The 26,141-nt window shown below is 45.6% G+C and overlaps 1 protein-coding gene across 1 annotated transcript in view; it reads left to right on the forward strand.

The window, feature by feature from the left end:
- LOC115283973 (zinc finger protein 449-like) overlaps window positions 1–23,991 on the forward strand; it is a 25,838-nt gene extending 1,847 nt beyond the window's left edge. Inside the window, exons 2-7 of the mRNA XM_029930498.1 lie at window positions 1,053–1,257; window positions 13,781–13,863; window positions 15,091–15,140; window positions 15,266–15,360; window positions 21,366–21,443; window positions 23,905–23,991. Coding sequence (XP_029786358.1) covers window positions 1,053–1,257; window positions 13,781–13,863; window positions 15,091–15,140; window positions 15,266–15,360; window positions 21,366–21,388 — 456 coding nt within the window. The 3' untranslated portion in view covers window positions 21,389–21,443; window positions 23,905–23,991. The remainder of the gene's footprint in view (window positions 1–1,052; window positions 1,258–13,780; window positions 13,864–15,090; window positions 15,141–15,265; window positions 15,361–21,365; window positions 21,444–23,904) is intronic.
- The last annotated feature ends 2,150 nt before the right edge of the window (window positions 23,992–26,141 follow it).

Here is a 26,141-nt window from a genome sequence, read left to right on the forward strand (position 1 = left end):
ACACTGCGTGTTCGGGCTTGACTGCACACAAGACTTCATGAAGTTGTCAGATGCCCGCATCTTTGCATAAAGTCTCTGTGAAGGCGACAGCCACCAGTTCACACTGGGACAGCTCAAGCAGTGGCACTGCTGGTCATGTAAGTTTTCACAGTGGCAACAAGTCTCAGTAAATGTGAACAGTAAAGAATATAGTGGTTGTTTGATTTCCAAAGTAGGGCTTTCCTAGAAAATTCATGTCATGCTACCATATGCAAAACTATGTTGTGTGTGTATGAGCCACGGTCTGAAGTTCTTGACAGGTTCTTCTTACCCGGATGAAAGTTTGGGGGGTACCACCACGTTGGCAGGGACGGGAACAGCTCTGCACTGTGAATGGTACCTACTCCCATCTCTGCCCACTGGGTGCTGCCGGCTACCAGCCATCACGCCGTGTCTCCCCATGGTGGTGGCGCTACTGTCCCCTGCTCAGAAGCACCTGGCACAGGACAGGAGCTTTGGCAGAAGGGAGAAAGGGCTTCTAGTTGGGCCTTAGGTGCCCGGTGTCCTGTGTTGATGGGGCTCTGCAGTGAGCCTGACTGAACCGGAACCTTCCAGACTTTCCTGCCCCCACCCAGGGTGTAAGGAATTCATGGTTCCCCTTCCTTTCTGGGTCTCCTGGGTTTGGGTTACTGTTATCAGAGTTGATCTGCCTGTGGCCTAATCGTGCACTGCCCAGTGCGGTGGCCACCAGCCAACTGTGGCTCTGGAGCACCAGAAATGTGGCTGGTCCAAATGTGCTCTAAGCATAAAATGCTCACCACATAGAAGACTTAGCATGAGTGATAAAGTAGGTGAACTAGCTCATTAATAATTGTTTGTATTGATTACATTCTGAAATCATGATATTTTAGCGATATTGAGTTAACTAAAGCATGTGATCAAGATTGACTTCATCTCTTTCTTCTTTTTTCATGTGGGTGCTGCAAAAGTAAAATGATATGGGTGGTCACATTGTTGCTACTGGGCGTTGCTGGTCTCGGCCTTAGAGTGATGGGCTCTGCCATTTCCCCCAGATCGACAGGCAGGAAATGCTCCTGGAAGAACTGGCACCAGTGGGAACGGCACACATGCCACCAGACATCCACCTGGAGGCACCCCCACTGCAAGGAATGGGACCCGCCCCCGAGGGCCCAGTGGCAGAGCCTTGGATCGCACAGGCAGGGCTGCAGGAGCTGAGCTACGGAGCTGCTGAGGAGTGCCCGCCCTTCCTGGACCCAGGTAAGGCCGGGGCTGGTGTCCTTCCTGAGCTGGGTGTTTGGAGAGCTCAGGAGCTCTCCGGGTTTGGGGTTGGGTCATAAACACCCATTGCTGGATGGAAGAGGAGCACTGTGATAAAGAGTCAGAGGAAGGACGCCTCTCTGGGAGTGGCTGGGAACAAAGCAAGGTTCAACAGATGGGATTAAGACCCCCTTAAAGTAATGACCCTGTTCAGGAGCCTTTTGACCAAAAATGGTATACCGGAAGCTCTGGGAGGTATGGATACTCTTTGTAAGGTTGATTTTGCCAGCAGATTTTAATCTTTGGGATCTGTGATGTTGTGGGTTCCCCAATTGCTTTTATAGCGTAACAGCTTCATTCAAACTTGGTACACTATAAATTTACTCACTTTCGATCCTTGAAGATGACTTGATCACTTACCACAGTATGAAGTGAAAATGTATCTCATGCATTCAGAACCTAGAGCAACATTTCTCCAAGTGTAGTGAGTAGCCTATATGTATCAGGGTCACCTGGGGTGCGTTTTCTCCCGGAGAGGCCTGGACACACTACAGGATCACGGCCTCAGAGCAGAGAAAGGCAGCTGGACTGCACAGCTCTTGTGTCACCGTTTCATTTCCCTTTGGGAATTTTCTTAACATTGCTACCAAGGATTCCTGTCACTACACAACACCCCTCTGCTCTCCCCTTCCCCATTCACCTTGGCCCCAATAAGGCCTGAGATATCCTTTCTAACTCTCTCAGGCACAGCTTCGACATGTGGACACTTAAAAAAATTTTTTTAATGTTTATTTATTTTTGAGAAAGAGAGAGAGGCTGAGAATGAGCAGGGGAGGGGCAGAGAGGGAAAGAGAGACACACACAATCCAAAGCAGGCTCCAGGCTCTGAGCTGTCAGCTGTCAGCCCCTACACAGGGCTTGAACCCACCCTGAGCTGAAGTTGGACACTTAACTGACTGACCCACCCAGGCGCCCCAACAGGTTGGCACTTCTAAGACGTTGAAATACTGAGAAAACAAAGAGACATGAAAAAATGAACATACCGAGAACAGCCCAAGTTATAAAATGTGGGTATCTGGTTGATCCATAACCAGCTCAGTGCCCAGGCTTTGAAACCATGTCCCATTTCCACATCTTAACATTCATTTATTTGGCTAATATATGTGAGCACCTATTAAGAACTCTGCACTGTTCAGATATGTGCATAGGAGTATAGGTACTATCTGTGATGTAAGTAGGACTGTAAAAGGCTATGGGAATCCATGGCAGGTCTACCTAACCTGCTCATGGCAGAGAGGAAAGTCGTCCTGGAGGAAGGGGGGTCTGCATGGAAACCTGTAGGGTGAACTGTAGTGAGCCTACTGGGTGGTGGAAGCGGGGAGTGAGGAGGGCTCTGGGCAGAATGCACAGCATGTGCAGAGACTCGGAGGAGAAACAGCTTGGTATATATTTGAAGACTTCCTGCTGCAGCGTGAGAGGTACTGAGGAGCCTGAGTAGTGTTGAAGAGGCTGGAAAGAGAAGCAGTGTCCTGGATCATGAACAACTTTTTCAGCCTTGTTGAGAAGTTATGCCTTTTCATCAGGGCGGTGGGGAGTCACTGAGGGTTCTAGCGAAGAGATCTACTACAGAGATTGCATTTTAGGTGATCACTCTGACCTCAATAGGAATGGGTAAGACTTGAAGGCAGGGCGCCATTTGGAAGGTTGTTGCAGCTGCCCAGATGAGAGGATGATTTTCTAAACTGTCATGTTGGTGATGACACAATGAAAAAAGGGGGACTGATTCAAGAGCCATGTGGCATGTGGAAAATGCAGGACTTGGTGGTTGACTGGGCATTGGGTGATGGAGAAGAGAGCGTTGCGGATGGCATCCAGGTTTCTAGCTAGTGAACTAGGTAGATGGCAGTGTTCTTTACTGACACAGAATGCAAGAAGATGCTCAGATTTGGTGGGTCAAAGTGAGTTTATATTTGTATGTGAGGAACTTGAGATGCTTATGGGTCTCCAAGTGGAAATGACAAATGTGGAATCAGAGCTCAGGAGAGAGATCAGGGTTTGGGATAGGTGTGCAAGCCAAAAGCTTATAGAAGGTGATAGGACTGTCTAGGGTTATCGAGGTCTTTGGGGGATTGTGCACAATAAGAAAGCACAAGGTCTTCTGGGCAGAGCCTGGGAGATAACATGTCAAAAACGATCATTTTATATGAATAAACATATCCGTCAGACTTGCATGGGTTTATTGCTTTCAAATGCCCTCTTGGGCCACATGAGAACAGATATCCTAGATACTTTGATCCATTTGCTCTTGAAGCTAGTAGATAATTCTAACTCCTGTGCTTAACCATGGCTTTCACCCCATCTCTTCTGGTTCCCATTCTGGGAGCCATCTCTCTTCTCCAGGTGCCTGGAAGACTATGGGGTAGTGCACGGCTGAGTCTCCAGCCTCTCCATGGAGAGAATGGCTTGGTCCTTACACACCTAACACTGGGATTGTATGTTGTCTGTGCAATGCCATAACTCTCATAGAATTCAACTCCGACCATTACAATGTGCTTGATTGGTGACAACTATGTGCCCCTTTCTACATTTAATCAATTTGTCCAGGAACTGTATTTTGTAGGTTACTTTAGCAAGTACTGGGCATATAGAAGATCTGGACTCTATCTTGTTTTTAATAGAGGTGACAAAGATGGTGCCTGGCTGGCTCAGTCGGTAGAGTATGTGACTCTTGATCTCAGGCATAGAGCTTACGTTTAAAAAAAAAGAGGTGACAGAGGAAAAGTCGAAAAATACGTATGTGCATGTACTATGGTGAAAGCCAAACTGTATAAAATATTGTCATTTATATTTCAATCTTTTCCTCACCTGCATCTTTGGTCTGTTATCAAGGTTTATGAAACCTATGTTTTGTATATATACCTGCAAACAATGACAGAACCTGGGCAGTCATGTTTAAATATAAATCTCTCTGCATGTGCGCCCCCCTGCCCCAAGTTAACTTGCTCCTCTTAGCAACAGTGCCAAGTACAAAGATTGCATACGACGCCAGGCAGCAACATTGTTCTTGGCTGTGATACTTGGCTCTCTAAAGCACCAGAAGGTCCAGTGTATTCAACAAGAGACAGAGAGGGTGAATTCAACAAGTAAAATATACCTAGTAGTAACAAAGGAAACTACCCCTTTCTCACAACTGTTTAAAGTGATCTAATATGCTTCATACTACTGAATGGGAGGTCCTCATATCTACTTCCTGATCACCAAAATCCCATCCTTCTTAGCACTTGGAGAAAGTTTGAGAGATCTAGGAAGTGATCAAGGAAAAAGATATGACCAGGAGATGGCAGTAGTGTGTACAAGGTTTGTGGCAACTCTGCTTTGCCTCTGACCAAGTCCAGAGTCAGAAGGGGAGGCGGACATGGGAACTCCCCAGGGAGTGAGGGCTCACAGAGGGGACTTGCCTATCTAGTGACCTTAGAGCCCAGTAGCACGACAGGCAGTTGATGGGTCACTGGATTCTGAGGGGCAGCAGCAGCTTGAGGTTATATAACCGCAAGGCTCCATCTTTTGAATGGCTGGCATATGTGGAGTGAGGTTTTCTGAGGTATGAGAAGTAGGCAGGGTCTAAATGGCTAAAAGTTTGATTCTGGGGCTAATTTTTAAATCTCTGGACGTGAGAGAATTTGTTTGGCACCAGCAGCGGGCTTTTGAGCTAAGGAGTGTCCATCTGGTCGAAGAAATGAACAACCGAGGGCCAGTACAAAGAGGGTCCGTTCATGCACTTGGCCTCATTTCTAGAAAAACCAATCTGGTGGTTGTTAATGTGGCAGCACAAACTGGCTGGAGATGAGGATAAAGAGAAGAGACTCCCCTTGACTTCTTTTTTTTTTTATCTTTTTAACATTTATTTATTTTTGAAAGACAGGGAGAAACAGCATGAGCAGGGGAGGGGCAGAGAGAGAGGGAGATCCAGAATCCGATGCAGCTCCAGGCTCTGAGCTGTCAGCACAGAGCCTGATGCGGGGCTCGAACCCATGAACTGTGAGATCATGACCTGAGCCGAAGTCGGCGCTTAACCGATGGAGCCACCCAGGCGCCCCACCCCTTGACTTCTGACTGCAATTCAATGTTGACCAAAATACCCTGGAGCCAAGCTATAAAATACAGTGGGCCTTCTTCTATGCACATGTGTTGGTAGGACAGATTTATAGAATAGTAACAGTCGGTTAGTGGGCATATATATTTATAACTTTAATAGGTATGATTGAGGCACCTGGTTGGCTCAGTTAGTTAAGCAACTAACTCTTGATTTCAGTTCAGGTCATGATCTCAAGGTTTGTGAGTTTGAGCCCTGCATTGGAGCCTGCTTGGAATTCTCCATCTCCCTCTGCCCCTTCCCTGCTCTCTCTCTTAAAATAAATAAATAAACATTAAAAAAAGAAAAATAGATATGACCAAATTTCCTCCAACATGTTTTTGCCCATTTACCCTCCTAGGACATGAGGGAGTTGGTTCCTGCTTGTTTTCATGCACCAGCTTTGTCTTGTGATGAGCACCAAGGCTGTTTTCCCTGTGTTGACAGACAGAAGAAGGGCTGCTTTACGTGCAAACTATTTTTATATATAAAATGTATTCATTTATTATTTCAGAGGGAGAGAGGGAGAGAGAGAGAGAGAGAGAGAGAGAGAGAGAGAGAGAGAGAAAAGACACAGAATTCCAAGCAGGCTCCAGGCTCTGAGCTCTCAGCATGGAGTCCGATGCAGGGCTCCAACTCATGAACTGCAAGATCATGACCTGAGCCAAAGTTGGATGCTTAAATGACCGAGCCACCCAGACGCCCCTCATGCAAACCTTATTAATAAGCATCAAGTTCATTCAGCATTCAAGATACTGTTTTATGGAATGTATGAGAGTAGAAGATGGAACTGAGTTCAGAAGAGTGGGGAATGGGTTAGAGGTGATAGTTGGTGGCCTTAGCTGACATGAGCTGTGAGCACACGTTGGGGAATCCAAACTGGTGTGACAGTGTCAGGAGCAGGCCTTGTTCTTTCCTCACTTGTCAATCAATAAGACAGTGTTTTTCAGTTTCAATAAGCCAACCCTGTAGGAAGACTGACTTCATGTTCTGGCTTTCACCGAAATCCACTCTCAAACTGATGTGGAACTCAGTCAGTGCATTGACTTCACCCCAGAATTGGTTCATTCTCTTCCACAGATTAGAGAAGAGTAGAATTGAACTGAGCACAATAGGACTTTTCCCTCCCCTCACCTGGGTTTTGTTCTTATCTTAAAAAACAAAAACAAAACAAAAATGATGTGCTAGAGGCCCCTGGTGAGGCAGTCCTAGGAAGGAAAAGGTAGATAGTGATAGTGAGAGGCCACATGTCCAAGAAGCAATCCAGACTGTGCAGAAACCCAGGGTGACTCGATCCACACTCCCTCCCATCTTGGCCAGGAGAACCAAGACCAAAGCCTGACCTGAGGTGCCCTGCTAATATGCTCTTTGTCTCTCGCTCACTCACTCTCTCTCTCTCTCTCTCTCTCTCTCTCTCTCAAAATATATATAAATAAACTTAGAAAAATAACTTGAGAATCGGAGAGTATTTGCCACTTCCATTTTCCCTTGGCCTTTGGGTATTAGGAAAAAAATGAGACAGTAAGAGGACATTTTTGCCAGTATGGCACATGAGGCCAAACAAGAATGTGAGGAACGGCCTCTCAGGCAGAAGGAATGTTTCCTAGAAAGTCCTGAGGAGGGGAATGCAGAGAGGCCATGTAATGGAAGTGCTATCATTGCTCCTGACGAATTTGAAGCTCAGCCTACAGTCATGGGAAGCCACAGGCTCTAGTTGAGAAGTACAAGTGAGATGTGCCTTTTAGAAAGCTCCCTCAGACTCCTGGATGAACGTTACAGGAGAGGAGATGCGAGATAGGGAGGCTAGTGAGGAGGCTGCGGCAGATGGGAAGAGGTGGGCTGAGATGAGGGTGGTGGTGCCCACATGACGCAAGGGAAGGGTTTGAGAAGCTGAAGGAGGCAGGAGCCACAGGCCCCCATGATTGTCTGGATGTGGGGGACGTGGCAGCAATATCTGGGTCCTGAGCACCCGGGGGTCTGGAGACTAGGGGAACAACTCATGAAAGACATTGAAGGCCCCCTCTTAGCCTCAGTTCCCTGGTTTCCTAACCTAAAGGTCCACCCATTTAAACTCATCTTACTAGAATTTTCAGTGCTATCAACCCTGTTCACGTTCTCCTAGACTGTCTCCTACCCACAGTGATTCATTTCTCCCATAAACTTTGGAGGCCTATTATGTTCTCAAGAATATGATAGGTACTGGAGATGACAGAGTTCCAGTCCTTAGGAAAATCAGTTTAGTAGGAGACAACATATTAAGCAGATAATTATACAGCAAGGTGTCAGGTACAGCAACACATCGATATGTCCAAGTTAATATGGGAGGAGAGTGGAAGAATCAGTGGTGCATCTTTAGGAGATACTTCAAGGTGGGTCTAAGCAAGCCTGGAAAAATAGGACAGCGCTGTTACTGACCCCAGTAGTGCTTGGGGCCACTTCTCTTAAATGGGGTTCCATTTTGTAAGGCAGCTTTCATAAGCTAGTTTTAGTTGGATTTCTCTTACATGAACTGAGAGTCTCTGGATAGAAACAATATCTAGTGCTGTCCCCAAAGGAGCTCAGCACACAGGTATAGCAGGTAGGTCTGAGCGGGAGGGAGTAGGGCTCCGGGCATGTGTATGAGGCCAGATGGTGCCAGAGAAGAGGGCCGTCAGGCCTGTCCATGTGAGGGTAGGGCTGTGTGAGGATGGTTCCAGAGAGGGGGGAAGGCAGACCTGAGTAGGGGTTTGGGGCTGATGCAGGAGACTGGCAGAAGCATGGCAGGATCAGGAGACTGGATACACATAGCAAAATGAATGCGACGAAAACTAGATTTGCCTTGTTGGAGGAAGTGCAAATGTGGGGAGGGAGAAGACTAGAGCAAACTCTGGGCTATTGCATTGAAGCCAGAGGTACTAGTTTGAATGCTTTGGTTACTGTATTCATTTCTGGGGACTGCCATAAGAAATGATCACAAACTGGGTGGCTAACAAAAATGTATTCTCTTACATGGCTGAAGGCCAGAAGTCTGAAATCAAAGTGTCAACAGGGTCATGGTCCTTTTAAATAATCTAGAATCCTTTCTTGACTTCCTGGTTTCTGGTGGCTGCTAGCAATCTTAGGCATTTTTTGCCTTACTTATAGATGCATAACTCCAGTCTCTACCTCTGTCCTCACCTGGCTTTGTTTTCTCTGTGTTCTCTTCTTATAAGGACACCAGACATTGGATTTAGGGCCCACCCTAACCTGGTATAATCACATCTCAATCCCCTAACTACTTACAACTTCAAAGACTCTATTTATTTCCAAAGTCACATTCTGTGGTTCTGAATGGACATGAACTGGGTGGGGTCACTACTCAATCATATATATGTGTATATACGATAAGTTTGTATGTATGTGTATATATGTCTAGATGTACACATATCCTAGCACTGCCCACTGCGAGGCCATAGAGGCACAATACTCCAATAGCAGTGAGCACACCTGGCACCTATATCTTGGTTTCAACAATACTACAGTATCCACAAAAACGAACCAGGACTCTTTGGACAAATGGCTGATTCCACCGCTGGGACAGGGAAACAAGATGAGCTGAAATATCTTGTTGTTCCAGAAAGTAAGGAAGCACTGAAAGAATGATGACAGAGAAGCCAGTTTGAAGGGGCCACCATGGGCCAAATGTGGGACAACATATCTAAATAATGACAGTAACATATAAACTTCTGAATAAATAGGGACATGAGTCCACAGTGAATGAAAAGTCAATGGAGAAGAGGGAGGTGTTCCTTATAGTACATACCCAACTAATAAATGTAGAAGGATAGGTGATATCAAAAATATCACCATTTGTCAATAGTAATTACTTCAGTCAAACTAAAAACTTCTACACAGCAAAGGAGACAATCGACAGAGTCAAAAGGAAACCGACAGAAGAGAAGGAAAGTTATGCAAACCATTTATCTGAAAAAGGGATTAAATAACAAAATATATAAGGAACTCCTGTAACTCAATTTTGAAAACAGAACAAACAAAAACTCAAACCAAAAAACAACAACCTAAAAAGCCCAATTAAAATATGGACTAAAGGGGTGCCCAGATGGTTGAGTTGCTTGTGTCTGACTCTTGATTTCTGTGCAGGTCATGATCTCATGGTTTGTGAGATCAAGCTCCCCCTGAGGCAGGCTCTGTGGTAACAGCACGGAGCCTGCTTCAGATTCTCTCTCTCCTTCTCTCTCTGCCCCTTCCCCACTTGTGCTCACACACTGTCTCTCAAAATAAATAAATAAAACTTTAAAAAAAGGTTTGGAGACTTAAATATTTCTCTGAAGAAAACATACAAATGATCAACAGGTATATGAAAGGATACTCGGTGTCACAAATCATTGGGGAAATGCAAATCCAAACTACAATGAGATAAAATCTCACACCTCTTTGGATTGCTATTATAAAACAAACAAAAGGCAACAAGTGTTGGCAAGGATGCGGAGAATTCAGAATCCATAGACTCTGTTAATACAAATGCCAAATGGTGTAGTCACTATAAAAAATAGTACAGAAGTTCCTCAAAAATTAAAAGGAGAATTACCCTATGATACAGGAGTCCCATATCTGGATAGTTATCTAAAAGCATTGAAATCAGGACTTTGAAGGGACCTGAGCACTATAACATTCATGACCGTGCTATTCTCAGTAGGCAAGAAGTGGAAACCACCTAAATGTCTATCAACAGATGAATGAATAATGAATATGTGGCATATGGTTCATGAGATCGAGCCTCAAATTGGGGCTCTGTAGTGACAGTGCAGAGCCTGCTTGGGATTCTCTCTCTCTCTCTCTCTCTCTCTCTCTCTCATAAATAAAAAAAAAACTTAAAAAAAGAAAGTGTGGCTGATGGAAGCCGTGTCAACCTCGCTGGATGACACAGTCACAGCAAGGAAATGGCAGACGTTTGCACAGCTTCTGCCAGGAAGCGAAAATGGCATCTCCTTCTACTATTGGCTCATGTTGGAAATGGGGCTGCTGTTATTGATTAGGCCTCACAATGTTCCAAATCAGACTGATGTTTCCCACACAGATACCTCATGGGGAGAAGCGTATTCCCACCTCTACAAGGAAGAATTTAGACAAAGCACTGCAGATGTTTGTTGAAAGGCTCTTCTAATGAGCCTCACAAACCCAAGATATAGATAATAAAGGGGGTTAAAAAACACAAGAGTTACTATTAATTCTGGCCTGGAGAAAAAGAGCCTAACTTAGAGATAAGAAACCAAAGACATGGACATAAGTTACTGCACGTACCTTTGCTAATTGGTGCCACAAATACCTACCCTTACACTGATACCCATTATGAGGATGGATAAGAGTAGTTAAAAACTCATATACAAAGACCGGCACATCTAGGGCCCTATGGTGCTTACACCTTCAACATCAAATAACAAGGTTCACACAAGCAACTTACTACCCAGCGCAAATACCTTCTTCCTCTTGTGAGCCAGACAGAAGGACTCCTAGCCTAGCCTATGCCTGAATCTTAGCATTACTGATATAAACAAATGTGTTTGCTATCTGTTTCTCGCTGAGAACACCCTGCTATCTTCTTAGCTGTAAGATTTACTACTGATTTAAACAAATGTGTATGTTATCTACTTTTCACTGAGAATGTCCTGTTACCCTATTATTTGTAAAAATTAACTACCTCACTGAAATTAGAGTAGTTCTACAAAAATGCCTCTGTAAAACCTGGGCCACTTTCTCAGACACACCCAAAAATAAACTCAAAACGGATTAATGACCTAAGTGAGCCTAAATGTCCATCACCTGATGAATGGATCAAGAAGATGTGGTTTATATATACAATGGAGTATTACATGGCAATGAGAAAGAATGAAATCTGGCCATTTGTAGCAAAGTGGATGGACCTCGAGGGTGTCATGCTAAGCGAAATAAGTCAGGCAGAGAAGGACAGATACCATATGTTTGCATTCATAGGTCTAACAGGAGAGACCTGGCGGGGGACCATGGGGAGAGGAAGGGGGAGGGAGAGTGAGGAAGAGTGAGGGACATGGATCAGGGGAGACTACTGAATACTGAAAATGAACCATGGACTGAAGAGGGAGGGGGAGGGAGGGGTGATGGTCATGGTGGGGGTCACTCGTGGGTAGAAGCACTGGGTGTTACATGGAAAGCAATTTGACAATAAACTATTTTAAAAATTAAAAAAAATAAATAAAAGGATGGTGGGTACTCAGACAAGGCATGTGTGAAGCACATAATGAGTGCACACAGGGATCCACTGACCATCTCTCTCTCTCTACTGGGCTCCCACACTCACAGACTCTCTCCCATTAGATTCAGTCCTTCAGTCAAAGTCATACTCTACTAAACTGGATTTAGAGGCTTCTTTATCATTAATCACACACCAGTGTCATTAGCTTACTGAGGACTTCCTCTAATCAAATTCCTGGTGACAAAGCCCTGAATGGAAGTTGATTATGGAAAGAAAAGAAAACAAGAAGTTTGAAGTTAGGGGCACTAGCTGAGGGGGAGAATCACAGGTGTAGGAATCTGCACTGGCTTCTACCTGGGCATCTGGAAGGCAAGGGGGTCAAGAAGCCCACCCAGTTTCCTGCTGATAAAGAGCAGCTGACCTGGCATTCACTTCTCTCAGCTGCAAAGTTGCCCAGAAGGTCACGATTTCTCTGCTTGCTGCTGCCACTTCATTGTCAGAGGGAGCTGATTTCACTGGTTACCATGTGCCAGGCACAGTGTCAGGTTGGAAAGTGTAAATGATTATTACTCCACACATTGAGATGACTTGCATTCAAGACATTCCCCAGTTTGAAAAGCCACTGGTGTCACTGAAAACGAAGAAAATACTCTTATCATTTTATATATTATTTTCATGAAAAAGAAACACATAGTCCACCTTATCTACTTGCCTCTCTGTCTTTGTTGAACACAGATGTCAGAAGCACACCCCAAAATCTGACCAAATTTTCTTTCAGTTCTTGCCCTGTAGGAGCTATTTCCATCTTGAAAGTGCTCAACCCACCTGTCCCCTATTGTAATGCCACTTTTCCCAGGCCCTGGCCCCTTCATCTTGATGGCATATGTCTCATTGCCACTTAAAGTCTATTGGTGAGCTCACGGTGGCAGGGAAAACCACACCAAGTACTCCCTCAACCCATATTAGATATTAATGAAATCTAGGGCAGGGGTATGAAATACCTCAGAAAACCTTGTCACGTTCTATTGTATTCTTATCAGCAAAATGTACACCTTCACAGATATGCACTGAACAGTCACAAAATGCCAGATCCTAGAGTGGTTCCCACCTGCTGCCAACTCACAGATATGTCACTCACCCAGGTGGCTTCCACAGATCTGCCTGTTTCACTCCCAGCTCAGAACGATCCACCACTATGAGAAATATCAAAAGGAATTCTTTCAAGTTGACTGCATGACAAAACTTTCTATCACCAAAGATCCTTTTATGTCCTAGATGATTACCCAATAAATTAGTGTTCCTTGAGAAGTTCACAAAATCATTGTCTGTCTTTCTGCACTTGCACATAAGCTCCATCAGGGCACAGATGTTTTCCCTTTTTCTGTGCTGTGCTCCCAGCACCCAGAACAGTGCCTGGAACATAGTGGGTTCTCAATAAATACAGGAGGAATAAATTTAATGAAACATCCTGGGCAATTCTAGGTGACCTAAGAGAGGATCTGGTTTCAAGCCCAGTCAGACCAAATAAGAATGTTTTGCTTTCCCATCTGGTACTTTCTAAACACCGTTCATCCTTATTTAGGAGAATGTCGAAGCCCTCTATAGACACAAGACCCATACTCTGGAAAATTCGAGATCCTGTTCCAAGTCAGCATTTTCCAGGCTTTGTGACCTGTCTTTAGGTCTCTGGTAATGGCAACAACTTGCCAGTAAATTGCCCAATGATGGGTTTTCTGTAACATCGATGATTCACTCTTCCTGGTAAAAATGAGCCATGCCACCTAGTAAAATCGTACTCTCTCAGTTATGAAAGCTATTTTGGAAACAAATATTTGATCAACTTTTAGACAAGCATTTCTCTAAACTTACAATGACATTGATTGAATGGCTATGGGAAAATTCTAATCCATACTCTTATTTTCAGCATTCAATTAATACATATCTTTTTTTTTTTGGCGGGGTTGGAGATATTGGTTGATGGTACCTTTTCTCTGTAAATCATGACCTTTACACTGTCAAGATAACTTGTACCTTTGGAGTAGTTTCAACAATAAGATTATACTTCTCACTCGTAGCATAAACAATAACTCTGAGATATCCGGAACAATTGGGAATGAGGTGTTCTCATGAACATAATTTACATTTAAGTGGGGCAATGCACTCACAAAATGCAACTCTTGTAGGAGGAGAACCCCAACCATCAGCAGAGAGAAATCTCCACTTCCCACTGAGGGCAACACTCGTGCTGACTGATCTGAATCCTCAGGTATGCGTGTTTTAGCTCTAGCCCTTTACCAATCCCAAGACTTCACTTTGTGGCCAGAGCAACAGCCCTGGTGTCAGCATACTTAGAAAGATGCTCGCGAAAAGCTAAAGTCTGAGTACCAGAAGTGGCAATTACACAGAGTGGAGAATATAAGCCAGCTTCATGATGGGTCCAAAAGGCAAAAGAAAACCTTTTTCTCTCCCCTTCTTCTATCAGAGGACACTGAGGATAGGCTGGGGGGCTGTGAGGCTGCCCAGAAAGGGTAAGAAGGTGGCAGGTGGAAATCACAGCCCATGAGAGGAAAGAATTAGAATATCACACAAAGGCTGCCTGGCAGTGTCACAGTGCACACAACACAGCTGTGCAAAGAAGCCAATAGACCAGATGGAGGAGTTGGCGGGGGAGAGGTCCCCAGGTTGGAAGCCAGCTGCGAACCCAGAAAGGTGAACAGAGGGAGAGAATCCTGTGGTGACCTCTGGGCTCCGGAAGGGAACTGGAGGTACTGTGTAATTTCCTGGTTTTCAGTAGAGATAGGAATAAGACCTTTTAAACTCAATTTTCTCCAATAAAAGGGGGCCACAGAACCTTGGAGAAGTGGTTGAAGAAATGGCATTTCTAATTTCCCATGAAACTAATCAAAAGAACCACACATCCAATGTGACAAAGAGGGGCTGTGGATACTGATAGAGCCTAGGTATCAAGAAAATGTACTGTTCAAGCCATGTGCATGCAACAACCACATTGAAATGAACAAATCACATGCCATTAGGAATACAAATAGTAATAGATGAAAGCAGTTGCCATGAGACCTCAAAGCGCCATATTGACAACCACCACAGTGAGGAGGAGGATAATAGATTCACTGCAGTAGCACAGATTCAGTTCCAGGTACATTAATGGAATGTCACTGTTTAAGAATCATCTCAGGCAGCAAGCTAGCATTGGCTCAAGAGGCATAGTTTGTGACCCTTGCTCAAGACGACTATCGTAGTTCCTCCCCTTCTCTGCATTGATCCCTAAAAGAGCCGAGGGGAATCCACACATCAGCACATCTGCTCCTCACTCCCATCACACTGACTGGGAAGCTCTACCACAGAACACTGGAGCCCCAGAAATGAGATGCCATGTCCTTGGGTTTTAATGCAATTTACTGAACGCTGTTTCCAACACAGCCCAGCTGGATACCTCCTGCTTCCCAGATCTAAAGCCATGTCATTCATTCTGTAGGACCAGGGTGATGCCCTGATGGGGCGTGAGATAGATGATCAAGGACCATGGTAAGCCATTGTCCGTGTCAAGAATATGTTCCCCCATAACAATCCAGTGGGAAAATACAGTGGGGAGATGGGAGATTCCATGAATCTCTCCAGTCTAATGGTGGTCTTCTCTGGGGTTCCCACAGGCTATGCTGCTGTGACAACATTCACGGGGATCTGGAGCCGACACTGCTCCCACTTGCTCCTTTCTGTTCTGTGATCCCATGGCCCAGGAAGCCAGGTGGGCATTAATAGAAGGCAGGTTCCATCAGGGCAGCAGTTTTGTCTTCTTTGTTCAAGACTATAAATCAGTGCCTAGAATAGTACCTGGCACATAAAAAGCAATCAGTAAGAATTGTGGGGTGAACCGATGAGTGAAAACCTACGCTCTACAGAATATTCACTCCTACTCCATACCCACACAGGGTAACTGGCCGCAGATGATTGAGAGGTCACACTGGTCCTGTAATGAAAACTCAGAAGCAACTGACAGGGTCCTATGGCACCAGGAAGCCTGAGTCCCAGCAGGGAGGACAGCAAGGACCAAAGACACGCTTATCCTGTGGAAGGAAGTGCCTCCGAGGTGGGGTATAAACCTCAGGGACTGGCAACTGGGCCTCCGGGCCTGGGAAAGACCAGCCGGGTGCCCACTCCTCCCTGGGCGTGTGTCCCTGACCTGGCTGTAACGTGGACGGGACAGTCCCTTGACTTCCCTCGTGAGGGTTTTCCGAGCATCAGATGGCATGAATGCCCCTGAGCCCCGAAGCCCCGTGCTTGGCACAGATGAGCACTCGGCTCGTCCAATGGATGTGTTTCAGAGCAGGGATGCCGTCCACGCCGGCAAACCCTGTCCGCTTTCATGGGTGCCCCCCCACAACATGATGGCACCCACGCAGGTGTCCCCTGAGCCATCTGCTCAGTGCCAGACTCCAGGGTGGGGTTTCAGGACACAACGGTGAGCACGTTAAATGTGGCCCCTGGCCGTGTACCAGTGACAGACATAGGACTTGACCACTTGGCTTCAAGTACGAAAGTGTTTGGGAAACAAGATCAAATTCACCCTGAGATCAGGGCAATTCAGCATTCTGGAACTAGGGAAAGAAACTGTAAGGGCACCTGGGTGGCTCGGTCAGTTAAGCGCCTGACTTGGGCTCAGGTCATGATCTCATGGTTGGAGGGTTCGAGCCCCAGTTCAGCACAGAGCCTGGAGCCTGCTTCGGATTCTGTGTTTCCCTCTCTCTCTGCCCCTCCCCTGCTCGCTCGCGTGCGCACACGCACGCGCTCGCTCGCTCTCTCTCTCTCTCTCAAAAATAAACATTACAAGTTTTTTTTAAAAAACAAACTTGAAGCTTCCAGGGAAATGCATGGGAGGGAAGTACCCCCACAAGGCTCCTCTGCTAGCACCTATTCTCGTACTGGGCATTAAAGAAGCTGATAGAGGTAAATCTTTAAAATTGTCAATATGTTTGTAACAGTTTATTATTCAAGATCCTTAACATCTTAACCATGTGGACCTAGTCTGCACTAGAATTCTGAGAAGCCCTCTCTGACATTGAAGACTGGAACAGACTACATGGGAAAAAGGAATCTATATCACTATCCTAATTGTTATTATTAGAAACTTGCAGAGCTCAGTATACTCAGGTGGATGCTGAAGGCAAAACAACCCTGTCAAGAACTTCACACTGTGGCTCATATAAACACAAAATATTTTGCATATAGTAGCATGACATGAATTATCCAGCAAAGCCCTAATTTGGAAATCAAACAACCACTGTATACCAGCGATGCCCGGTAGCAGCAATGTGACCACCCATGTCATTTTACTTTTGCAGCACCCACATAAAAAAAAAGAGGAAATAGATGAAGTCAATCTTGATCATATGCCTTAGTTAATCCAATATCACTAAAATATCACAATTCCAGAATATAATCAATACAAACAATTGTTAATGAGTTATTTCACCTACTTTGTCATGCTAAGTCTTCTATGTGGTGAGCATTTTGTGCTTAGAGCACATATCACTTTGAACCAGCCACATTTCTGGTGCTCAAGAGCCACAGTTGGCTGATGGCCACCACACTGGGCAATGCACTATTAGGCCACAGGTAGATCAACGCTGATACAGTAAGCCAAACCCAGGAGACAGAGAAAGAAAGGGGAACCATGAATTCCTCACACCCTGGATGGGTCTCCAGCCTCCTGACATGGTCTTCAGAATGTATGTCAGCCAATGTGTGTGGAAGACTGACTTCTTTCCAGGATGTGCTCCTAGAGAGCAAGGGTAGAGTCATCTCTAGGGACAAACAAACCAAATGGTATTCCCAGGCATCACATCTTGAGGTCTTTGGGTTTCTAGAAGAACCCGATGACTGAAACTACACCAACATAGCTGTTACCATAGAACTGAATGTCTGTGGCTGGATATTGTTCCCTGGCAATGCCCTTTGAGCCTCACCTGCCTTTTTAGCAGGACATAGCAGAGCTTTGCAGGGCCATCTTTGCTGTCTTTCTTCTTCAAGCAGTTGGTCCTAAAGAGTCCATGAAACCCAAACTTGTCTACAGGGGCTAATAGTCTTCATTGTCCCCTTTTGTATGGGACCCCTCTCCTTGATATTATCAGGACTACATGAGTCAATATTCAAATGTTGAATGAGTCTTGCATACCTGATTTAGGTTTTGACATCTGTGAGCCAAGACATTCCCAGGGTTCTTTACTCCAAAGTCACAAACCCTAGATAAGAAATTTTTGTGCTGCCACTGGCTGGAGCAGATGGCCAGACCACTGTCACTGGCTAAAGAGTCTGTAATTGCAGATTCAGGAGATTGTTGGCAAGGGCATCTGGTCCTAGGGAAACTATCTGAAATTCAATCAAATGCGTTGAGCCTTGAGGTCTATCCTTTTTAGAAACTTCTTGGTCAAGCTCCCTTGCATATGATGGTGGTGATAAGGTGGACAAACTGCCTTTGCTTTTCAGTCAGTTGATACCATGGGGTTCCCTGTTAGGTCAAGGGTTCCAGGATAAGGATGACCTACTTCTGCACTATGGCATCTGAAAAGAGAGTGAAGGCAGAGAATACTACTCTGTCCTGCAATTAGGATAAGCCAGAGGGGCCAGGTTGGGCTTTGCCATGTAGCAAGGAGATCTTGGTATCTGTGCCCAGTTTTTAGGGTGCTCCTTCCATGATCCAAGGCATAATCAGTAGCTGAGTATGGAAAGTCACAGGCTCACAGCCTATTTCCAGGAGAGCCAGTGTGTGGCCACTGATTGCCCCTCTTACGGTATTTAGCATGGGGCCAAGTGCTTACATGGGAAGATCATGGACTCACAGATGGTCCAGAGACTCCCAGCAGTAAAAAGAAGAAGAAGAAGAAGAAGAAGAAGAAGAAGAAGAAGAAGAAGAAGGAGGAGGAGGAGGAGGAGGAGGAGGAGGAGGAGGAGGAGGAGGAGGAGGAGGAGGAGTATTCTAAAGCTTCTACAGTGAAAGGACCTCTCAGGAGGCACTAATAAGAATGCCTGTTGTATCACAATTTGGACAGATTCTAGGCCTTTGTATTAAAGGCCACACCATTCAAAGTGGGCTTATTCAGCATAAATAGGCTTAAGTGAAATTTTTATTTTTTATTTTTATTTATTTTTTAGTTATTTTTAATAGCAATAATAGTGATAATGAAGAAAGTTTTTTTTTAAGTTTATTTATTTTGAGAGAGAGAGAGGGAGAGCAAGTGTATGTGCGCATGCACGGGTGAGGGACAGAGAGAGGGAGAGAGAGAATCCCAAGCAGGCTCCATCTGTCAGGGTGGAGCCTGACACGAGGCTTGATCTCATGAATTGTGAGATCATAACCTGAGCCAAAATCAAGGGTCAGATGATTAACCAACTGAGCCACCCAGCGCCTCTTAAGTGAAATTTTAAAATGAGGAATATGCTGTCTCCAGAAACCAAACATGACTAAAAGATGTTACAGGTTTTTTTTTAATGTTGTGGGTGCTAAGAGGATGTGGTTGCTAGTATATTAACTGTGATTCCAATGGGGTTAAAAATGGCATTAAAGCTCAACTTTATATCAGTGCCTCCTATTGTATTCATAAAAATATATTTTCTTGTCTGACGACTCACATGTACCTCTTGGCCACCAGTGACACTGTAGATGAAGGGTGAAGTTTGGTGTGTCTGTAGGCTATGGAATCTCACAGTCTTGTCCCTGACTTGGGGCAATGGCTCCCTAAACACCATCAGTATCACCAGCACCAGCTGGTGCATCACCGACCAGACTGGTACCCATCTGGGTCACAGGCAGACCTCAGGATCCCCAGTCCCCATCACTAGAATTGAGCTCATGCATGGCTTTGAGGGTAGTTTCCTGCCTCTCTGGGAATATGATGCATGTTGAGTTGTTCCAGCTAAGTTTCTCAGTGGTGGATGCTGGCAGAACTTTCAGGGACACAGACAGAATGTTCTCTCTAGTGAACACGAATAACTACATAGCCAAGGATATGACCATCAGCCATGGTGTGGAGACCAGCTTAAGACTGGAAGTCCTGTGTCTTCTGATACTGTGAGGATCATGAGAATTATCTTACCCTAAGCCCTTTTCTTTGGAAATGGGAGGGAGGAGTGGAACAGTGCCGCTTGGGTGGTGAACTTTGCAGGGACTCAATATATCTCCACCTGAGACTGTTTAAATCAGAGTTGACTGAGATGGTGGCAGTGATAAATCCTGTCCACTGAGCACTCCCTGCATGCTTGATATGGTTCTGAGTGTGTTACTACTACCATGTCCGTTCATCCTCTCAGACTCTTAAGGGAGGAAGTTGGTTGTCATCCCACTTTCAAAGGGAAATGAACCTGGGGATCAGAGAAGCTAAAAGACTTGCCTGGTCACACTAACTTGGACATCGAGCTCATGCTCCTGACCACTTCGTGCAGCAGCATTTTACTGCTGTGGGCAAATGTTAGTCCTCCTTTCAACTATTACCCAGTGGGGTTGACACTCATGAAGTCAATTCACTTTGTGATGGCAGGTGATGATGTGACATAGATAGCTGTGTTTTGCCCAGACCACAGGAGCTATTTTGAGTATCCATGATGAGGTTTTGGGGTGATGGTGGGGGTCCAGAGCTGACGGCCAAGGAAGAATTCTTGAAGATGTCTTTTGTGCGAAAAGGTGATATTATTAATGCTCAGGGACAGGGCCCATGGGCAGGAAGAGCTGCGCAGGGGTTGTTGAAAATGACCGGTTTTATACTACGGAGTTGGAGAGGTAAAGTCAAAGGAGAGGCCTCCAGAGGGACTTTGATATGCTAAAGAGGACTCAAAAGACACCAGAGGCATGGCTCTGGTCAACTCAAGGCTGTTTTCCCTCCAGCAATGCATTAACATTAGAACGGCAGGGGGTTCCTGGAGAAATGTTATGCTCTGTATTTGCCTCAAGTATTTGTCAAAGGGCTGCGTGCAGGTCACAAGGAAATTTAATTTTACCTGCCATTCCCTTCTTGCCTTTCTCTTGATGTGCTCCACATCACTAAGTGGGGGAGGGTGATGTTGGGGCTCCAGGAAACTGAGTCTATAGGTTTCTAAAGATTAGGCTATTGATAAGATTGCCCTTTTTCTTGCAATTTGCTAAGATATTTGTAAACTGATAGACTCATGTCCTGCATGATTGTGATCTCCATCAGTTAGCCATTTCTTTTCTTTTCTTTGCTTTGTCCTTGGGCAGTCAGGAGTGCCTCAGGAATGTCACACGTATCCCACCTGGCATGTGTGCTCGCTTGTGCTTTGCCCTCAGCCTGCCTTATGGTCCTTCATCAGCCACATATCCTCCTCCAGTAACAATTGGTCTGGAAGAGAGAGCAAAGGAGGGAAAAAATTCCCTTTCCCTTTTCCCCCTCTACTTCTCTCTAAGTTTCAGGGCCTGATTGGTTAAGCACCAAGAGGAATCATTGTGGCTCATAATGGTTCTCAGAACTTTGTAATCACATGCAATGGCAAAATATGAACACCGGCTAGTACCACCTGGCTTACTTCTAGTTCATGACCAAAGATGGTGAGTGGGTGAGAGGTGCTGGAAGAGGTGGAAGCTAATAACAGATATTTAGGGGGTACCATCTCCATATCTGCTTCCTGAACACTCAGCTGTCTTGTCTTAGAGCCCTTTGCTGGATGATGTAAAAATCCCTCCATTCAAACTTTCCCTATGGGGATCACCAAAATGTGCTTAAGGTGTTCATTGCATTTCAACAGGTCCCTTGGGCAATGGTCAGTGACTCTGGCCTCAAGATATAATCACCCAGTGAAAGCAGCAAGGGAACTCAGTCCCAGGTAAGATTCTCTACTCTTCCCTGAACTCTGGATCCAGCCTTGGCCATGCCTCTTGCGTGCCTACCTTTTAAATCCCAGCTCACATAAATGGCATGATTAATTGCAGTGATTTCAGCTAAGTAGTCATATAGCTATATTGTTAACATTAAAGTGTGACCTGTGTGGACATTATCTAGAGGGAGGATGTGGCTTTTCACAGGATGTTGGAGGGCTAATGGAGAGGATGGGATTTTGTGTTAGCTACCCTGCTACTCTCCTGAGGAACAAAAAAGGACTGTCATATCATGAGATATGATTTGCCTCCACATTGTCTCCCAAAACAACAGAGGATATTGAGGCACAGATGCCTGTAAGAGGGACCCAGTCACACACTGCTTTTCCTGAGTGGCAGGAAATGCTCAGCCATCTGGGTTTCTCCCCTTCCCGGATGGAACCATGTAAAGACACAAAGATACTGTGTTCCATGACCAAAGCAAATAGGATGAGAATTGTTTCCTTGACTTCCAGAAGGATCAGGGGGAAGAATCTTGAATGGGTGGAAGGATGGGTCTCTGAAGCCAGATGAGTTGGGTTCATATCCTGGTTGTGCCACATACTAGCTATATGACCTTGGGTCAGTTATGTACCTTTCCTGTGCCTCTCAGTTGCCGGACCTGCATAAATGGGTGTGACAGTGGCACCCACCACAGCTGTGAGAATTTAAACGAGCTATTGTATATGAAGCCCTCGGTGAGGTACCTAGCAGGCAGATACCCTAAGCCCATTATAATTTGTAAGATACCAGAGAGTGGGTGTCAGCACATCCTTTTTCCCTCAAGAACCTCTTAAAGTCACCGACAAGGGTAAAGAATCTTTCCTGGCGAAGTTGGCTCTCTTGCCTTGAACTCCATTTACAGGTTGGCTCACTGTTCATTTGATTTGGGTTTTGGTGCCTTTCTTCTGAGCTCCAGGGTCCTTCCCTGGGAGGAAACAGGCTGAGCAAATGAAAGTGGGTCAACTCACGTTGGTGTTTGCACCTCTCTCTAAAATGTATGCTTCTGAGGAATCTTGTTTTACTTAAAGGATTTTCCAGAATTTGCTTACATATATTTTTCCATTCTTGTTGGAAAAAACTACAAGAATTACATTTATTGAGATCCTATGACCCCCTCCTTTCCTATACTCCACTGTCTCACACCCCTTATCAGAAGAACTGGCATTAGCAGTTTGCTGTAAACTTTTCAGATATTATCCTTTGCATTTATCTGTATAGATGACTCTGTGAAGAAAAGACAGATGGGATAAGATACATATTGTTTTTCAAGTTTCTTTCTTCAATTAGCACTTCTTGGAAATCATTTCCATGTCGGTACATAGATGATCCCTTTTACCCTTCTCAAGAGCTAAATTTTATTTCATGTTATTGAGATATTAGAGCTTATTTACATGAGGAAATTTGAAAAATTGCCTTTGTTTTAAGTCAATGTCTCTGGAATTGCCAAGTCATTCATCTAAATGTTTTAAAAAATGTAAGATTAGATACAAATTAAAGACCTAAGATGTTGTATATTTCCTCAAGAAAAAAATACGAAGTAATAGAAATAATACATCCAGTTCACACTGGCCACAAAAGACATGTGAATTTCATTATTTATTGTTTTTAATAGATTTTTTAATGTTTATTTTATTTTGAGAGTGAGAGAGAGAACACGAGCAGAGGAAGGGGTAGAGAGAGGATGAGAGAGAGAATCCTAAGCAGGCTCCATGCTGCCAGTGCAGAGCCTGACGTGGGGCTCGATTCCACAAACCATGAGATCATGACCTGAGAGATAGAAACCAGCTTCAGGTTCTGCACAGGCAGTGAGGAGCTGCTTGGGATTTTCTCTCTCACTCGCTCTCTGCCCCTCCCCCACTGGTACACATGCGGACACACACTCTCTTTCTCTCAAAAAAAAAAAACCATTCAAACAAAATAGAGGGAAATATCCATGAAACTGTTTTATGAGTCAACTGTTTTGATGCTTAAAATACCATTTTTTGTTGGATAGGAAAATTAATTATTGTGATCCTATAAGTTCTCCCTGAAATAAATCTATGAATTCAGTGCAAGCATAGTCATGAACCTTAACAGGATTTTGCCATGAAAGAAAATGAGCTGATTATTAATTAAATGGGAGAGAACCTACGTGGGAGGAGCCATGATGGTGAGCTTGCCACACGAGATATGAAACTCTACACTCCAGACTTAGTGATTAAAAGAGGAACTGAAAATATGTCTACGGAGCATATCGGAGCTTCTAGACACAGACCCATGTATGTGACAGAACGGAAAATAATGATAAGGCTGGCATTTTAAGACCCATGATTCTACAAAGCAACATCCTCTGACTCCTCTGGAAATGAGTGTATGCGGTGGGGAGCTGGTAGAGAAAAGAGCCCCTGGGTCCACTGTTTCAACTGGGTTCCCTCATCTTTTCTTCAGGCTTCTTCAGTTGTCCTCCTTCCAAAGCCATCTGTAGCATTACCCCATCATGGAGAAGGGTCACTCTGAAGTCAGTCCCAGCACGCCCGAACGGAGCATCAAGAGGAAGGCTGAAGAATACAAAAAACCCAACAAGGCCTCCAAAACTGTGCTGAGCTTTTTACTCCGTAGGCAACTAGGCAGCCACAGAAGTGATCTGGATCTGTCTATGTGGTTGTGGACGCTGACACGAGCCATGCCAGGGTGGTGGTGGTCCTTGCCAAAAAATCACGTAACTTACCTGCTTATGCCTACCCACAGTTTTGGAAAAGGCAAAAAGAATGGCTTAGAATAACACACTGATGCCTTGTTTCAGCTGTTAAAATAAAAGCTGCATTTTCACGCCTATGGTTGGATATGTTTTTATGCGCCAACAGCTTTCTTGGGTTAGTTACACTGGACAGGGCATTCCATTCACATACTGGGAGATGGCGAGATCACACTGCATGTCACATCCCTCCCACCAGTAACCTACAACAAAGAAAAGAAACAGCGATGTAGAAGCAGGTCCCTCCAGGAACTGAGACTCCACTCTCTGGCATTTGCGGAGACTCTCTGAGTTCCCCTGGAAAACCTAGTTGTGAGCCTGGTGAAAGACATTGTTGAAGAACGGGCCTCGAGCTGGCTGGGAAGTTTAGGATGCCCATGTTTTTCTTCTGATGCTCATGAGATTATCCTTGAGACACTACCGTACTGTATCTTTGATGGTTCTATTTCATATAAAAATATCAGAGCACAAGGCATGGGGACATCCTACTGAAATGGCACTCCAACCTGTCTAAAGGGTTAACTTGCTTTGATCCTATGTACTCCTTGCTTACTGACCCAAGTCCCTTGGTCTGTAGTGGAACTAACCTGCTTTCCTTGAGATTTGCAGGCCACTGGCCTTGAGGAGTGAAGGACCAGACTTTTCCAGAAGATAAGGCCTGACTGCATTCAAAAGCAGTCATTGCGGATGCCAGCAAGTCTGTCCAAGGACATGTCAACATACGACTAACCACCTGGGTCCCTGCTTCTCCTGTGCACAGTCCCCCTCCCTTTTCACAAGCCTTCCCCTTTAAAACCCTCGGGCTGCCCCTGGAGGGGAAGACGGTCATTGAGACTTCTGTCCACCATCCTCCCAGGTTCCTGGCCTCTTGAATAAAACAACCTTTCCTTTTCCACCATCAGTTGTCTCGGGAGTATTGATTTTTCACTGGCAAGCCGCTGAACTGGGGTTAGGATATGGTTCTCTGTCCAGTACCATTCCCCTCAAAACCTCCTGAAGGTAATGGCTCTTCTCACTGTCGCTGAAGTTTGAGCCAGTCAGGCCTGTATCTGTCAGGGTGGGAAAACCAGGCAGGCGGTGGTGGCTGGAAGCTGAGAATGTACTGGACTGAAGGCCCCATCACATCTCGGGAATTCTGGGGTGCCGGCTCCCCGGGAAGAACATGCAGGGCACCACAGTTCCTCCGGGAAGTCGGAATGGGAGTGAGGACATTGCGCATAGAGAAACTAGCTGAAGCCAGGGGTACAGTGCCCTGGGGACATGGCCAGCCCAGGGGACCAGCCAGGGGACAGTGAGAGAAGGAGGAGGCAGGACAGCAGCAGCACAGCTGCAGGCACGACTGTCCTGGGCAGAAAGGCAGCTGCCTGACCCCAGCCCCACTGCTAGTCCCTCACCACTCCCCGCCTGCCCGCATGTTGGGGTGCCTTCTACTCCCTGCCTTTCCAGCCTTGGGTTACACAGGACAACTCAAACCCTCCGCTTCCCGTCACCTCCTCCGGGCTTGTCTACTCCCCATGTGCAATCTGACTCAGTCTCGGGTGCCCCCCAAGGGGTGGCTTCTGGCACCCTGTCCCTCACCATTCGCAGCAACAGAGGCACTTTGTGCCATGACACTTGGGACTGAGGGGGCCACGTGTTAGCTAGGAGGAATCTCCCACATATGGCCTTGAGTGACAGGAAGAGCAGCACAGAGGGACATCACGATGTGCCCTCTGGTGCCAGGCCTTGTGGGTACACACATGTGGCCCAGACCCCACCTGGCGCTGCAGGTGGCACTCGGGCTCCCGGGACGCGGATATCCGCCAGCAGCTGACACCGCCTACCGTGCCTTTCCCAGGGATGCCTGACCCTCCCCACAGGCAGCCCCGACCGAGACACACGTGTTGGCCCATCTGACTGCTCACCCACTGAGGGCCCTGCTCTGTACCGG

This window comes from Suricata suricatta, chromosome X, assembly GCF_006229205.1.
Source record: "Suricata suricatta isolate VVHF042 chromosome X, meerkat_22Aug2017_6uvM2_HiC, whole genome shotgun sequence".
NCBI classification, from domain to species: domain Eukaryota; kingdom Metazoa; phylum Chordata; class Mammalia; order Carnivora; family Herpestidae; genus Suricata; species Suricata suricatta.